The sequence below is a fragment of the Haliotis cracherodii genome, unplaced genomic scaffold (genome assembly GCF_022045235.1).
Source record: "Haliotis cracherodii isolate W230 unplaced genomic scaffold, xgHalCrac1.p SCAF_22, whole genome shotgun sequence".
Taxonomy (NCBI): Eukaryota; Metazoa; Mollusca; class Gastropoda; order Lepetellida; family Haliotidae; genus Haliotis; species Haliotis cracherodii.
Window position 1 is genome coordinate 1,529,041 of NW_027266278.1, and position 15,109 is coordinate 1,544,149.

Here is a 15,109-nt window from a genome sequence, read left to right on the forward strand (position 1 = left end):
CATGCTGGGAAGGAGCTGGCGCTACCATGTGACCGTATTATCACCCTTGATCGTTGCTGGGATACAAAAATGGCAGATGATTTCGACATTGTCCCAAATAATTCTTGTTTTGTTTTTATTTTTTAATCTCTTTATAATACATTTAGTCACTCAAAATAAAATATAGTGAGGGACACTGACTTATGGCATCTGACATTAATACACTGGTATAACTCTGATTAACTCATGAAAATGTAAATTGGCAATACATTGCAATGTGAATCGCAACACAGGTTAAATCATGGCAATATATTGCAATACAAAATCCAGGTCAATACACAGCCTTTTTGAGAACCCATGAACAAACGAATGTTATACTCTCAGAAAGGTGTATACTAATCACTTCATATCACATAACATACTTGTGTATAGGTATTATTTATGTCAGTAAGCAGGGTTTGAAAATTAACATAAATCAGATAGCCTTAGACTAGTACAATTCAGGTAGGACTAGTGACATTTCCTTGAGGACTACCACTTTACCATTAGGTAGATGGCACCTCTGTAGCAGGACTAGTGACATTTCCTTGTGGACTACCACTTTACCATTGGGTAGATGGCACCTCTGTAGCAGGAATAGTGACATTTCCTTGTGGACTACCACTTTACCATTAGGTAGATGGCACCTCTGTAGCAGGAATAGTGACATTTCCTTGTGGACTACCACTTTACCATTGGGTAGATGGCACCTCTGTAGCAGGACTAATGACATTTCCTTGTGGACTACCACTTTACAATAAGGTAGATGGCACCTCTGTAACAGGACTAGTGATATTTCCTTGTGGACTACCACCTTTCACCATTTGGTAGATGGCACCTCTGTAGCAGATCATTTTTGCAGACAATTGAATAAAAAAGAATGACTTCTAACCCTAAGTGACATGACATATGAAACTTGGCTGGGACTATCAATACAAGAAGCTGATACTCCGATGATAACCATGCTGGTATTGCTACCCTCATAAACTTCACAGTACAGGCAAAAGAGAATGAAGTGAAGAATTCCATCTGTCTCTGTCAAAGATCTATCTAGGACCGACTACAGCTACACAACTATCTTCTACACATGCGAAGACAAACACAAAGCAAGGATGGGTAATGGTACGGTCAATTTTGATTCTATGAAAAATGAGCTTGTCATAAAAATTCAAAAAAATTACAACATAACTGATATTATGACTTCAAGTGAGGTCAAAGGTTATGACTAAGAGTCTTAAAACTTCAAATCACAAGACAGGAAACCCACTGCATGCTGGGAGTATAATACTTAGTAACCATAGTAACAGTCAAGCTGTGTCACATGCAGGAATCTGGCCAGCAGGCACAGAGGTCTGGAGCAGAGGCCCAGGCAAGTCATGGCATCCAGAGTGTTAGCAGTGTAAATGTATCTAAAACACTTGCCCATTGGCCTGGCCTAAATCCATAGAGTACACGGGGGATCCTTCTAACATGTAGAATCGCTGCTTGGACTTAGGAAGAGGAGTTGTCTCCCTTTTGGTACTCCAATGGTGTACGATTTCCTGATCGGAGGGGCACGTCTTGCGGAACGTTTCGTTGGAGTAGGCATTCCTCAGCAAATGCAACAATCCTGTCATATTCGATGGGATTTCGAAATCTTTGAAGGCTTGGGATGCAACTCGTGCATGGTGGAGTTTTGGTAGCATAAGACAATCCAAATGAGTAAGTTCATCGCTACACAAAAATTTAGTTCCAGCAGACTTCATGAAACTGTCGATTTGGTGAAGCTCCTTCAGCAAAGGTTCCGATGTGTGGCTGACATTCTTGATAAAGAAGTTAAACTTGGAGAATACATCCAAGCAGACAGTATGGGCCTTTCTGTTGGAGTACCGTAAATCTGGATAGGGGAAGTTGTCGTCGATGTACTGCACCATTTCGTCCGAATCCATAATCACCTCATCTCCGTGTTTGAGGACAGGGAGCTTGTGGGCATAGCTCTTAACATCAGCAGTTGGTCGTGCTGGGTTTACCGTGATGACCTTGTAGGTCAAGGTCCCTTCTTGAGCTTTAAGGTCAAGGATCATGTAGAAACGTTGGCAAAATGGACAGGCGCCATAGCTCTGTCCATCCCAGCCTGACTTGACATAGAGTTCCACGTGATTGGACGGCAGGGACACTTTCTTCGCACTCATCTTGTTTTTCTTCGCCTCCTTTAAATTGCTTTTGCTTTGTCACTCTCAATAACTGAAAAACAAAAACATTCTATATATAAATATCTGGCAATGCATTAACAATAAGCAGAACTGTGTAGCTATCATGATCTAAAAGTCAGTGCTAATTTCCTAGTATGAGTGAGTGAGATCGTGGTTCGGCTCTATTATTAGCATATCGCAGTAATTTATTTACATGGTTGTCTCCAATGTGCAGTCTGAGCCAAATCATTTATGTCTACTAGTCTAAACTTCAGTAGATTAGGGTGTTAGGGAATTGACTATTTTCATTCTCTTTGCTTACAAGACCAATCACAATTTTACCAAACTCGTGCGTCAGACCAGTGGCTAAACTTGCGAACTGAATGTGTAACAGGCGTGTTCATGAGGGCTGTGATCACGAGACAACTCCTTCCTGAACAAAAGGCCAGCCTTGCTCTCAAGGCACAGCATCAAAAGTGGTGTCACCGGGGATCAATACAACCCTATCCAGACATTTAATTTCATCACAAGTATGAAGAGTTCATAGATTGATGTTTCATGGTAACAAAGTGTTTATTGTTAATATTGAAAATATTTGTTTGTTAATATTGAAAATATTTGTTTGTTTGTTTGTTGTTTTAATGCACGACTCAGCAATATTCCAGCTAGATGACGGCAGTCTGTAAATAATCCAGTCTGGACCAGAAAATCCAGTGATTGACATCATGAGCATCGATCTACACAACTGGGATACAATGACATGCATCAACCAAGTCAGCGAGCCTGACCACCCGATCCCATTAGTCGCCATCAGAGCAACAGATAAGATATGTATTTGCGGAAAATACCCCCCAAATATGATCCAAACCCCATTACTTTCAATTAACTTGCGTACAGAAACGCATTAAATGAAAAACTCATGTGTATATAAAACAGCATGTGTAAATACATGTACCAAATGAAGCTTTTTCAGCATGCCTACAATGGAGCTAATTTCCGAAACACATTACTTATATTTTTTAAAATCTCAAAATGTCATCTTATTTTGGGAAAAATCCAATAGTGTGATGAATAGATGAGTGAAAAAATATTGGTTAACCAATGAAAAATGTCATAACCCAATTAAAATAGAAACATTTGAGTAAAACTCAATTGTTCAAAAAGTTGTCTGGAGCTCTGCACCTTTTATGACAAGAATAGTTGCCTTGTTACGTTTCATAAAACATGGGTTGCTGAAGACCTGCTCTCTACCCGGGTCAATATATTGAGATTGCAATGAAACTTTTGGAAGGCAGGTCTAATCTAGAAGATCATTCTTTCCATTCCGGTCAAAGACAAACATTTGTACAAAGTGCAACGCCATCTTGCATTACTAGGCGAACGACCTCCCAGACTTCACCGTGAGCAAACGCATGTGATCGTGCAGTCAGCCATGTTCAACAGCATGCGCACACATAATTTCGCAATTGCAAGCCCTCCTGAAACTCATCTGACCTTAACCGAAAGTTATTTTTTATTTTACATAACCCACAAACTGCCTAGTGGAAGTAGAACCCAACATATTTCCATCCCATCTCGAGAGTCATCTTCCAAGCACGCAATGACTAAAAAAGCTTTCACATCGTTAAACCATGATTAACACAATAGCGTATAAAGAAGAAGTAAAAAAATAACACGGAAGACTATCTTCCACAAGACATACTTATGAGAGCAACATGTCCGTAGCAAATTTCACAATGTGAACAAATCTTCCAAATATTTCCCTGTCAAGCCGATGCAACCACTATGTACTTCCTGATAGGGTCAGACTCACAGCAGCTTAGAGCTGATGTGTCCTCGGGACATAGTCTACTCTCGTCCCTACAGTGGACTGCTAAGCCTGCCGGAATCCCTCCATTATCCACTGGCATGCTTCTACCTATCATCACATTACTCCAAGCATTACTGTACACTATCAGCTGACTGTCACTAAATACAATCTAAAGGGCACGTTTCGGGTAATCAGCTTTGGGATGTTCAAGGTTCCAGCATGCATCATCACTTCTGTTGGGTCTTGTCAACTGACTCAGCTATAGTCCACATAAATGTTTGTTTGTTTGTTTGTTGTTTAACGCCGCACTCAGCAATATTCCAGCTATATGATGGCGGTCTGTAAATTATCGAATCTGGACCAGGCAATCCGATGATTGACACTATGAGCATCGATCCATGCATTTGGGATACAATGACATGCAAGTCAGCAAGCCTCAACACCCGATCCCATAAGTCCCCTCTTACGACAAGCATAGTCGACAAGCATGGGTTGCTGATGACCTATTCTACGGGGATCTTCACGGGTCCCACATTAATGACACCCATAGAATTGGCACTAGTCCTAAAGTCCTTGACAAAGTGACCAATAGTTCAGGTATCATTAGGACCAGTAGAAATTTGCCATTTTGAAGGGTTTTGCTATATGTTATCCTTATAAGGACTTGTTGACAAAAATTTGTTGTTTCTATTGCTGAATGATAACACTAACTTCTACTGAAAATGATGTAGAAGGCCACGTTCGGGCTGGTAGTGTCAAAAGGTTTTGGCACGGACTGCATCATACCTAATTAATCATTCTATGCCACAGAACACAAGCACAAAAAGATTATCTACTGTATGTTACTATCCGAGGGTGTGAGAGGAACAGGTAGCTCAGTCATAGGAGGCTCTGCAATTCGCTGTGCAGAGTTGCGTCCCTTGGACATGCCAGAGACCTGTGATCCTAAGTTTGAATCCTGGTCCATCCTGATTATATTTCTAGCTTTATGGGAACAATACCAATGCTCATGGATTTCACCAAAGTGGTAACATCAGAGACCTGCATTACTTCAGGCTTTCCTCCCACATCCTGGTGACATGCTATGATATAACTGGAATACTGTTCAATGCCAAGCTAACCCAACTCACTCACTCTGTGCTGTGAACAAAGCCTTGCAGCAATATTCCCCTCCAAGCATCCTTGCAAGTTTATGTTATACTCAGTATACAGTTCAACATGTCCGCACTATCTGTCTACACCAGCCACTGTAAACTATCCCATGTTCAGGTGAAGAGGCTAAGATGTGTAATGAGTTTATATATCCTGCTACACATGGAGCAGGTGGAGGCCAGACTGGCTGTATGACAACGGAGCAATATCAAAACTCATTTCCTGTATCAAATAAATATTTTAACAACTGATCTTAGAATGCATGCTTGTCGCAAGAGGCGACTAATGGCATCGGGTGGGCAGGCCTGCTGACTTGGTTGATGCATGTCATCATATCCCAATCGCTCATGATGTCAATCACTGGATTGTCTGGTTCAGACTCGCTTATTTACAGACTGCCATTATATAGCTGGAATATTGCTGAGTGGGGCGTTAAACAACACATAAACAATCAAACAGTTAGGTTGGATAATTTTCCCAATCAAGAAAAATGCTCTCGTAATGTAAAAACAATGCAGAAATTGGGAAATTTGTACTAGTCCACAGGAAATGATACTAGCCTTGAGTTCTAACTCTGCCTTACTTATCATTATTTTTTAACATATAGCGTTATGAAAACAGACCCAGTTTTCAAAAACTGGGGCCTGTGAATCTTGAGGGCTTCTCCGATTGTATTTGAACATGTTGAACCTAAGTATTTAATGTTAAACATTGAGGCAATGACTAGGACCATTCACTTCATGTTTTTATGAGTTTTTAACACATGAGGATGAAATCATGTTTCATTTCCAACACATGAGGCCCTGTGACCATTTATGCTTAATCTTGAACACTGAATACTAGTGTGCATTAAAACTCCAATTTGGTTTCAAAAGAATTTGTAAATCAGGTCCACAGACAACTAAAATGGAATAATGTACTTGTCAAACAGTCTACCATGACAAGTCGGCACATGGTATTTCCAGGGATAATTATATGTTGGGGCCTTGTGCTTTTAGCCCCTAAATTTGAATAAAAGGCCCACATTTTCAAATACAATGGGACATCTTAACATTGTGCTTCATGGGCAAGTGAGTAGTATACCTTTGGAATATTTGAAATTTTCACATAAAGGACCCATGTCAGAAAATTCCTAGAGTGAACCCTGTATTTCTCTGCCTATAACAGGAGACGTCAGCACAAAGCCAAGTTGAGCAATCATACTCCAAAACAGGAGTTGAGCACTGCCCCAGCAAACATTCAACCCTGGCACAATGGGCCTGACAACTAGCTTCCTGACCTCTGTCCACTAAAAAAACGTGCTCATGATTTGAATGAGCTAGATTGTCAACACACGCTTGAAATGTCACCATGCGTCGTACACATGGAACTATTTTGGAGTAATATTGTTCCCAAGTAGTCTTATATTAGCCTGCTTCCACAAAGTAGTTCATATTTGTTGTCGTGGAAACAAACAAAACATGAAATGCAATATTAGAATGTTCAGAATAGATACATATTTTGTTTGGCTGAAAAATATCAAACAAGCATGATGCCACTTCAATCTCAAGGGAATGTGACATGTAGAAATATAATGTGCGAAAGGCTCAGCATTGATACACATTTTGTCTGGCTGAAAAATTCCATACAAAACTGTTGCAGGTTATATGTCAGGGGGATGATACGATGGTTATGCACCTTCACACATGGAATTAAAAAAAGGGTAGTTAACTCACTGCTAGGTGATTAAATTAGTGTCACTGGAGCAAAACAAACTGCAGTATTGACAGAGTTGTTTCGAGTGTGTCTGTCGAGGGACGACTGGAATACAGTCTACAGAGGCAAAGTGCAACATCGCAAATGTTCAAAATAAACATGAAATATAAGAGCCCGACTTGGGTAGACCAAGGATAAAAATACTATAACAGCATTCCTCAAGGACAATATGACCCCCTGAGTTTCTAACCCTGTAATGAAACAACAATAAACTTTGCAAATGTAAGTAATCAAATTATCTCTTTATGCTTTTTGTCATCAAACAGAGTACATACAAAACTGAATTTAAGATTCAGACAGATAATTACGATTTGCTCGGAGCTCAACCGAAAAAACTAAAACACACATTAATCAGGACCTGACTCGTTCAAACATCGAGGTTGTCAAAACAAGAGATACGGAACTGAAATAGAAATACGGACATACAATTACCACTTGCTCGAGTTCAACAAATATAGACTACAACATCTATTAATCACATCTCGTCACTCCAAAATCAAGGTGAAATTTCCGTCTCATCTTATACCATGAATACATCAAAGAATAAAAAAAGTGAGCTATTTGTCACATTAAGTTGTGAAATCTCACTCTGATGTAGGTGCCCAGCCAAACCTTCTTTTCGTCTTTTTGTTGCCCCTGGTCCTACCTAACTACCAGAAAACATGACAGGAGTAGACACTATTAGTTATCGAACTCGTACTTAGCGTATCTTGGACAAGTGGGTCAAAACTAGCACCTCTAGACTTTTACTTGTCTTGTACTAACAGACTAGCGGCCTAGTGTATCCCTGCATTACCTGGTAATATTTATCTAAGTCTGTTATGCAAAAGTTACATCTTATTTTGTAGAAGAAACAAAGACAAACCTTCCCTATTTATTAAATAAATGGGGTGATGCTTGTTATGCCGATTCCAACTACATGTGTTAGATACATCGGCGCATCCCATGGCTCAGTGTCAACAAACACTAACAGCTCTTCAACGGAACCTTCAAATGTCAAATTTGATTGTTCTAAATCTCCGTTAATGTTTATTGTGTTTCCACTGGAATGAGTCATATTGTGCCCCCCAGTCGCGATGTCCCGCCCCCAGTCGAGATGCTTCGCAGAGGGTGGCTCTGGTGATATCCAAGTCATGCTTGGGTGTTACCTCTGACCCCTCGTGTTGACTTATGACCTGACCGTACACACTGCCGTAGGTGAGATCCTGCCCCATGTGTCGACAGCATGGAGCTATTCTTGTCTCTTTCATGATAGGTCATTGTGATTCAGACAATACTCACAATGCATATTTTACAATCTCCACCCAAATCCAAGCGTGATAAAACTCAACCATACAAGATTCATCTGCTATGCAAACCTACAGGGATTACAGAGATAAAAGCTCTAGCTCTCTGTCTGAGTCAGTTTGTTTTATGTTAAAGGTATCCTAAGGGCTAGTAGAGTTCCCAGCTTCTTGAGGGGTGTCCAGAGCTCCAGATAAGCTTTCGGTGTTGTGGGTATTTTACCCATGCATTTTAATATCATTGGGTATCAGCAATTCTATCTGGGTATTCAAATTTCTGTTACCCACTAGTTTTTACACATCTGGGTATTTAAGTTAAATATTTAAAAACACTATTCATCTAGTCCCTGCAAACTGGTGTCGTGTGGGTTCTTTATAGGACTCAAAAATACCACGATACTTCCACAAGAAAGTGTGATGGCAAATGATCATGATGTAACTGTCATCGTGGAGTTTGGAAAGGTTGACGGAATGCCCGTTTATAATTTTAAAATAAGTTGCTGATTAGCTAATCGAATAGGCAGGGTAACTTCACAATATTTTGATGATACGCACAAGTTTAATTTTTGTAGCTTATCTGTAATGTTCGTTGCGTATTTGATACGCTGGGATTTGATTTTACTGCGTATTTCTGCATTTCTGATGTGTATTTTACGCAGATGCGCAGCGTATCTGGAGCTCTGGGTGTCCCTATGTTTGTTTGTTGTTTACGCTGTATTCACCAATATTCCAGCTAGATGATGGTGGTTTGTGAATTAAACAGCATTTGAAACAAGCACCTGTGGCAGGTAGACCTTGAGGTGGGCCCTTAGCTTCAAATCTATATGGGTCTGAAATAACTTGACGTGTTAATGTATTTGTCACAAAAAGCTAGTTTTTTAACAGAGGGCCTGAAGGGTTTAGTCAGGGCCTGCAGCTTCTTAAGTAAGTCTGCCATACAGACCCTGAAACAAATACATCCACTACAGCCATGCAAGTCTAGATTACTGCAGTATCATGTGAAAATAAAGAATCTATAAGTTGACAACTGTTTTCTTTGGTAAAATAGTTCATTTAGAGACTAAATGTCAGTCTACTTCTTAAATCAATGGGTCCTGATGGCTGCCTGGAAACTTTGTATATTTCAAACACTGGTCTGGACTTAACACTTAACATCCCGATATGTTATCACTATCCAGGCTTGTGTTCCAGGTTAAGGTGTATCCCTGGGTTTACTTCCCTCATTAATACTTAACAGTGCTCACTAGGGATGAAAGTCAATGGGTCCTCAGTATAAACCTAATGTTGTAATATGAAGATTCCCGTTCTATTCCAGATCAATACCTAAAGGCATGAGGCTTCAGGGACCGAATGACTTCCTGGATTAAGCCCCATTAGGCTTAATAACCCATATTGCAGCAAGCAGTTCAGTTGAGGTCCAAAGCTTGGCAATAGATTCTCATTCCAAGCAGTACAAAAACATACTCACCATTAATACATGGTAAATCACAATTTTTGTCATCAACTAAGAATTCAGTTATTAAAACACAAGGATCCATTTGACCGACTGCGAGTCTTAGACTTCTGGGAAGATTGATGTGCAGGGATTTGTAGTAACAGCTAGCAAGCATAGATACATTGTTTCCTTTCAGGTGTGGCACAGGGTATATAAAGATGCTTAGGTGTGCCTTTTGGAATCAAAGTGTGTCAAATAGATGAGTACTTTTGATCCACCATAAATATTTGTGAGTATCATCAGTCTGTGACTTTACCCTCTAGTCTGAAGCAAAGTCATGTAAGATTCTGATCGGTCTAGTAAGCTCAGCTAGTTATTAAGATATTTTTCTTCCAATTTGTCTGCCAAGCTAGTTAATTAAAATCCAAGACAAATCTCTGGTCGTCAAAAATGTAATTTCTAAGTGTGCCCTCCAGCCTCGTTGAACTCATTCTACCTATGTCATTGGCACTAAAATACAAGGAATTTCAATCCCTGGATAAAATACTGATATTATCAACTTCCTCAAATCAACTAATCAGCAGTACGAATTGTTTAGGGTATTATCACTAGTGCCCGGGGAGTAGGAGGTCCGGGGTTTTATCCCCGGCCGTGTCATGCCAAAAGCGGGTGGGTAAAAGATGGTACTTGTTGTTACCCTGCCTGGTGTTCATCAAGGGGATAAAACAAGGACTTGTCGGCTCGGAGTCAGTATACTGTGTCTGAGTGGGGTATTAATGTTAAGCCGTTGCATGGTATCTCAGAGGGCTAACACTATCAAACTGGCATTAGTTCGGACACACACGTGAAACCCCATTTCACCTCATCTTGGGTCTCTGGTCACCTAATGACTTTGATCTCGATGCTTTTGACTAATTTGGATTAAATCAAACTTGATGGTGACTTCATATATGTCCACTAACAGTTTCCACTGTCTCTTTAATTAACTCAAATCTACTAAATATGTATTAGATTGGCTACCATTATTCATTTCCTCTCATGATGATCATTGTCAAAGGAAATGAACAGTAGCCCATGATGAAATGTTTTCTATTTTGTATTTGTTTGTTTGTTTAATGCCACACTCAGCAATATTCAAGCTATATGACGGCGGTCTGTAATTAATCGAGTCTGGACCAGACAGTCCAGTGAACAATATTAGCATCGATCCACGCAATTGAAATACGATGACACGCATCAACCAAGTCAGCGAGGCTGACCACCCAATCCCATTAAGTCGCTTCTTACAACAATCATGGGTTGCTTAAGACCTATTCTTCCCCAGATCTTGACAGGTCATTTTCTTAACATATCAAGTTTACTTCAGATTTCACATGGTACCCAACTCTAACATCAAGATAGGTATCCCCAGGGATTTATCTAGGATTCCAAAGTAAGTGATCTTGTCAGTCAATGTGGAAAAAAATAACATATCCAACTAGTCCACAGCTCATTTCAAACGAATTGTTCACATAAAACAACAAGATTTGGGGAGAAAACAACAAGTCCTCAGTCTGTGACTTTACTTCCTATTCGTAGTCTGAAGCCAGAGTCTAATAAATTTCTGTTTGGTCCAGTAAGAGTAGCTAACAATAGCGAAGTTCGGGCTAGTTTTTGACACAGACTGACATAGATAAGAAACTAACATTTATAGTCCACCAGCATATAGCAAAACCCTTCAAAATGGGACATTTCTACTAGTCCTTATGATACCTTAACTATTGGGCAGTTTGGAAGGACTACAGGACTGGTGGTAATGTCTAACACTGCCTATAAACACTGCAAATAGAACAGACCTAAAATATCCACTCCAAATGATACCAAATCACTAATAGTACCAGGTACCAGAAATACTTACCCTGCCAGCAGTAAGCCTCTAAACATACGAAGAAAGCTCTCCTACGAGTGAGTATATCTGTGGCCACGAACCAACATACACCCGGCTAATCTCCTAATGGACTACGATGGGCCATTACCACAGCGCTGTGCTAATCCAGGCTCTCACAGGCTAATTAATACAAGTAATGAGAATTCAGCTGGAATAAGGAGGAAGTATCACCATGATAGAGTGTATTTCACCCCAAGGCTGTGTCATCGTGATAAGAAAGACCTATTCACATGTATCATTCTCTCCGCATGCATGTATATGACTGGGGGGGGGGGGGGGGTGTCTGCATGTCGGTTGTGATGTAGGGTAGCTGATGCAATCATTGCTAATTATCAACAATGTTATGATTGTTGGTTTGTTGTTTTACGCCGCACTCAGCAATATTCCAGCTATATGACGGCGGTCTGTAAATAATCGAGTCTGGACCAGACAATCCAGAGATTGATAACATGTGCATCGAACCAGGCAATTGGGATTGATGACATGCTTCAAACCAAGTCAGCAAGCCTGACCACCCGATCCCGTTAGTCGCCCCTTACGACATTCATAGTCGCCTTTAATGGCAAGCATGGGTTGGCGTTGCTGAAGACCTATTCTACCCCAGATCTTCACGGGTCCAACAATGTTATGAATACACAATGGTCAAACGTAACCAATGGTAACAAATGTTAAGTTTGGGATACCACTTTCTCAGTAAAGTACAGATTCTATTACTTTTTGTGGTTGAGTCCCATCCGGGATTCGAATCTTGGATGGGGACTCAACCCCCCAAAGTACGAGAATCTGTACTTTACTAAGAAAGTGTTATCCCAAATGTAACATTTGTTACATCAACAATGTTGTCATGGAATTTGAAAATGATCTACAGACAGATACATAATTTTCACCTTGAACAGCAGTAGAAACTAATATTTTAGTCCACTAGTCCTTATAATGATAACATATAGCAAAACCTTAAAAATGACAAATTTCTACTGGTCATTATGCCACCTTAACTATTGGGCTGTTTGGCAGGACTAGTGCAAATTTCTTAAGCTGTTGAAATGGAACCCACACCAGAATAAAATCAACACATAATAATATGAAATATACATTTCATGGATGCTCTTGGTAAATTGACGCCACAGGCATCATAATCCATTCATCAAAAGCAATCTGCTTCATGTTCAAGCTATACATCTTTGGGTGGGAAGAAATGTTATCATAAACAGATTCTCCACAATTTGATAATGTAGGCCCTTTTATGCAAATACTGTCAGAATAGTGATAAAGCGTGATTTGATTTCATCAGTGATTTGATAATTTTAGATACAAGTGACACTGAGTATGATTGAGAATGGTTTTACACCGCTCTTGAAAAATATTCCAGCAATATCAAAGCAGGGGACACCAGAAAAACATAAAGGGCCCATGTCAGAAATTTCCTGGAGTGAACCCTGTATATGTACTTGTCATACATTCATGGTACAAATAGCTATGTATCTAAAGTCTCAAACAAATGTTTTGCCTGCATTGTTAAAAACAAATGCATCAGATCTATGACTCAGACAGATTTAATATCATTTAACACCAGTCAACAGTAATTAATCCTTTTGTCCCACATAAAGACATGACTTCAATAAATGCAGCATTAGAAACTGGCACTAGCCCTTGTCAATTTAAACGTTTTGCTATAAGTTATCATTATAAGGACTGGCAGACTAAAAACTCCAACTCAGTGAACACATGAAACAATGAAGCTCCACCTGGTGTAAGTTTGGTGATATCACGACTAACTGAATGTATCTTAACAACAAAAAACATCTAAATGAAACCGGCTTACCAGTGCTTAGGAAGTAGGCAGAAAAAAACAAGGTATTCCTTCTCAACAACAAAAATCTGTATACTCCAGCTGAAATGCTAATAGCCAGTGTTCACAATGAACTACACAGTATCTAGCAACTCGCCAGCAGTGCCCAGTATAGCTCCCCAACCGGCATATATACATCTTATATATACCAGCTGGCTATTAGCCAATCACGACCATCGCCTCCGCCACCTCAGTTGGCCTACGCCAGTCAATGTTGACTTTATCTTGTGGGCTACTGGGAATAGTATGTAGAAACACCGTATTTATGACCTAATCAGGATATAGCACGTACTTGGTACATATATGTTCAGCTAGCCATTGTAACCAACTAAAAAAATTTTATTACTGTACTAAATGATCATAGAAGTTGGCTTACAATGAAATAGAAACATTTAAGTGACCTAAACATGAATATCTACGACATATAAGTGAAATAACACTGTGAATAATAAGCCTTTGTAAATGAAATTGGAGATATTTTTTTAACCATAAACAAATGATAACAGACATTGTTATACATATACCTGAATTTGGCATGTTTGGGTTCATTAGATACTATGGAAAGTTGATTGACAATTAAAAAATTATTTATAAAAAAATTAAATCATTGTTGAATGAAAATTAAACATTTATTCATTCTTTATTTCAAACTTTCAAGTCAACCGAGATTGGGTTTTTCGCAATATTTGTTTATGGCAGAGGGAACACTTATTGACTGTAAATAATTGTGGCTAGGAGTTTTATTTCCCTTCCATGCCAGTTGAATGTTGCTTCTGAACTTATTGCTGCCACTAGCTTGACAGAATTGTTTTTAAAGGTGAAAATTGCGGAAATAAACAAGCTCAAAATGTCCCTGGTTCATACAAAGTTTGTTGTTACCTACTTGAAGATACCTTTTAATTGAACTGTAAAAGTCCTCAAACATGTCTAGAGAGTTTGAGATTTCTTGAGACTGAATTAGTGACCAGGGCCAGTTTCCACACAAACTGGTGCAGACATCGGAATTAACTTGCGAGCCGTTCTTGTTTGCCTGATGTGAAAGATTCTTGTCTGGTAGGGGTGTGTGTAAAGATCCACTAAAGGTCTGGTACGTCGCAATATTTTGTGCCATCGTATCAAGAGATACTGTGTGGATACAAAATGGTACAAATGTACATATCTTAAAGGTTGAGATGTAAAATAGAGCTTATTATAATAGAACCCCATCTTCCCACAGCAAAGGTGTTAACTGACTTTTTGAAAGTCCAGTTTGGAAACGGGTCTTTTATGAAGTCAGTTGGTACCTTTGTCGCAAGAAGATGATTGATCCCAATTATTAAATACATTGTATTCCTTCTTTTTAGATACTTCAAAGGAGTCAATCTTTATGTATCTATTGTGTATCTATTTTATGTATCATCTCAAAACCTTACAATTGAGTGAGTGAGTGAGTTGGGTTTAATGCGGCTTTTAACAGTATTCCAGTTATATCGCGACGTGTCAGCTTAATGTGGGAGGAAAGCCCGAAGTGATGCAGGTCTCAGATGTTTACCACTTCGGTGAAACCCACGAGCACGGGTGTGGTGCTGACTAACCTAGAAACATAATCGGGGCGAACCGGGATTCGAACCCACAATCATAGGTTTCTGTCGTGCCAAAGGGACGCAACTCTGCAAAGCAAATCACGGCGCCTTATACGACTGGGCCACCTGTATGTATCGTTTTGTGTA

At 39.6% G+C, this 15,109-nt stretch overlaps 1 protein-coding gene across 2 annotated transcripts; it reads right to left on the reverse strand.

Annotated features, from left to right (window-relative positions):
• Positions 1-825: 825 nt before the first annotated feature.
• LOC139471217 (chloride intracellular channel protein 1-like) lies at positions 826-13,479 on the reverse strand. Of its 2 annotated transcripts, none has more exons than XM_071253507.1 (2): positions 13,374-13,479; positions 826-2,241 (listed from the first exon to the last, which is right to left on the reverse strand). In XM_071253507.1, exon 2 carries the CDS (start codon positions 2,187-2,189, stop codon positions 1,428-1,430), a length of 762 nt encoding a protein of 253 aa, XP_071109608.1. In that variant the 5' UTR covers positions 2,190-2,241; positions 13,374-13,479; the 3' UTR covers positions 826-1,427. The 2 variants fall into 2 exon arrangements, with proteins under 2 accessions (XP_071109608.1, XP_071109609.1); XM_071253508.1 differs by lacking the exon at positions 13,374-13,479 and adding an exon at positions 11,522-11,597.
• Positions 13,480-15,109: the final 1,630 nt, after the last annotated feature.

Coding starts and splice junctions, on each gene's coding strand:
- LOC139471217 (XM_071253507.1), bottom strand. CDS start 2,189: ATGAGTGCGAAGAAAGTGTCCCTGCCGTCCAATCACGTGGAACTCTAT.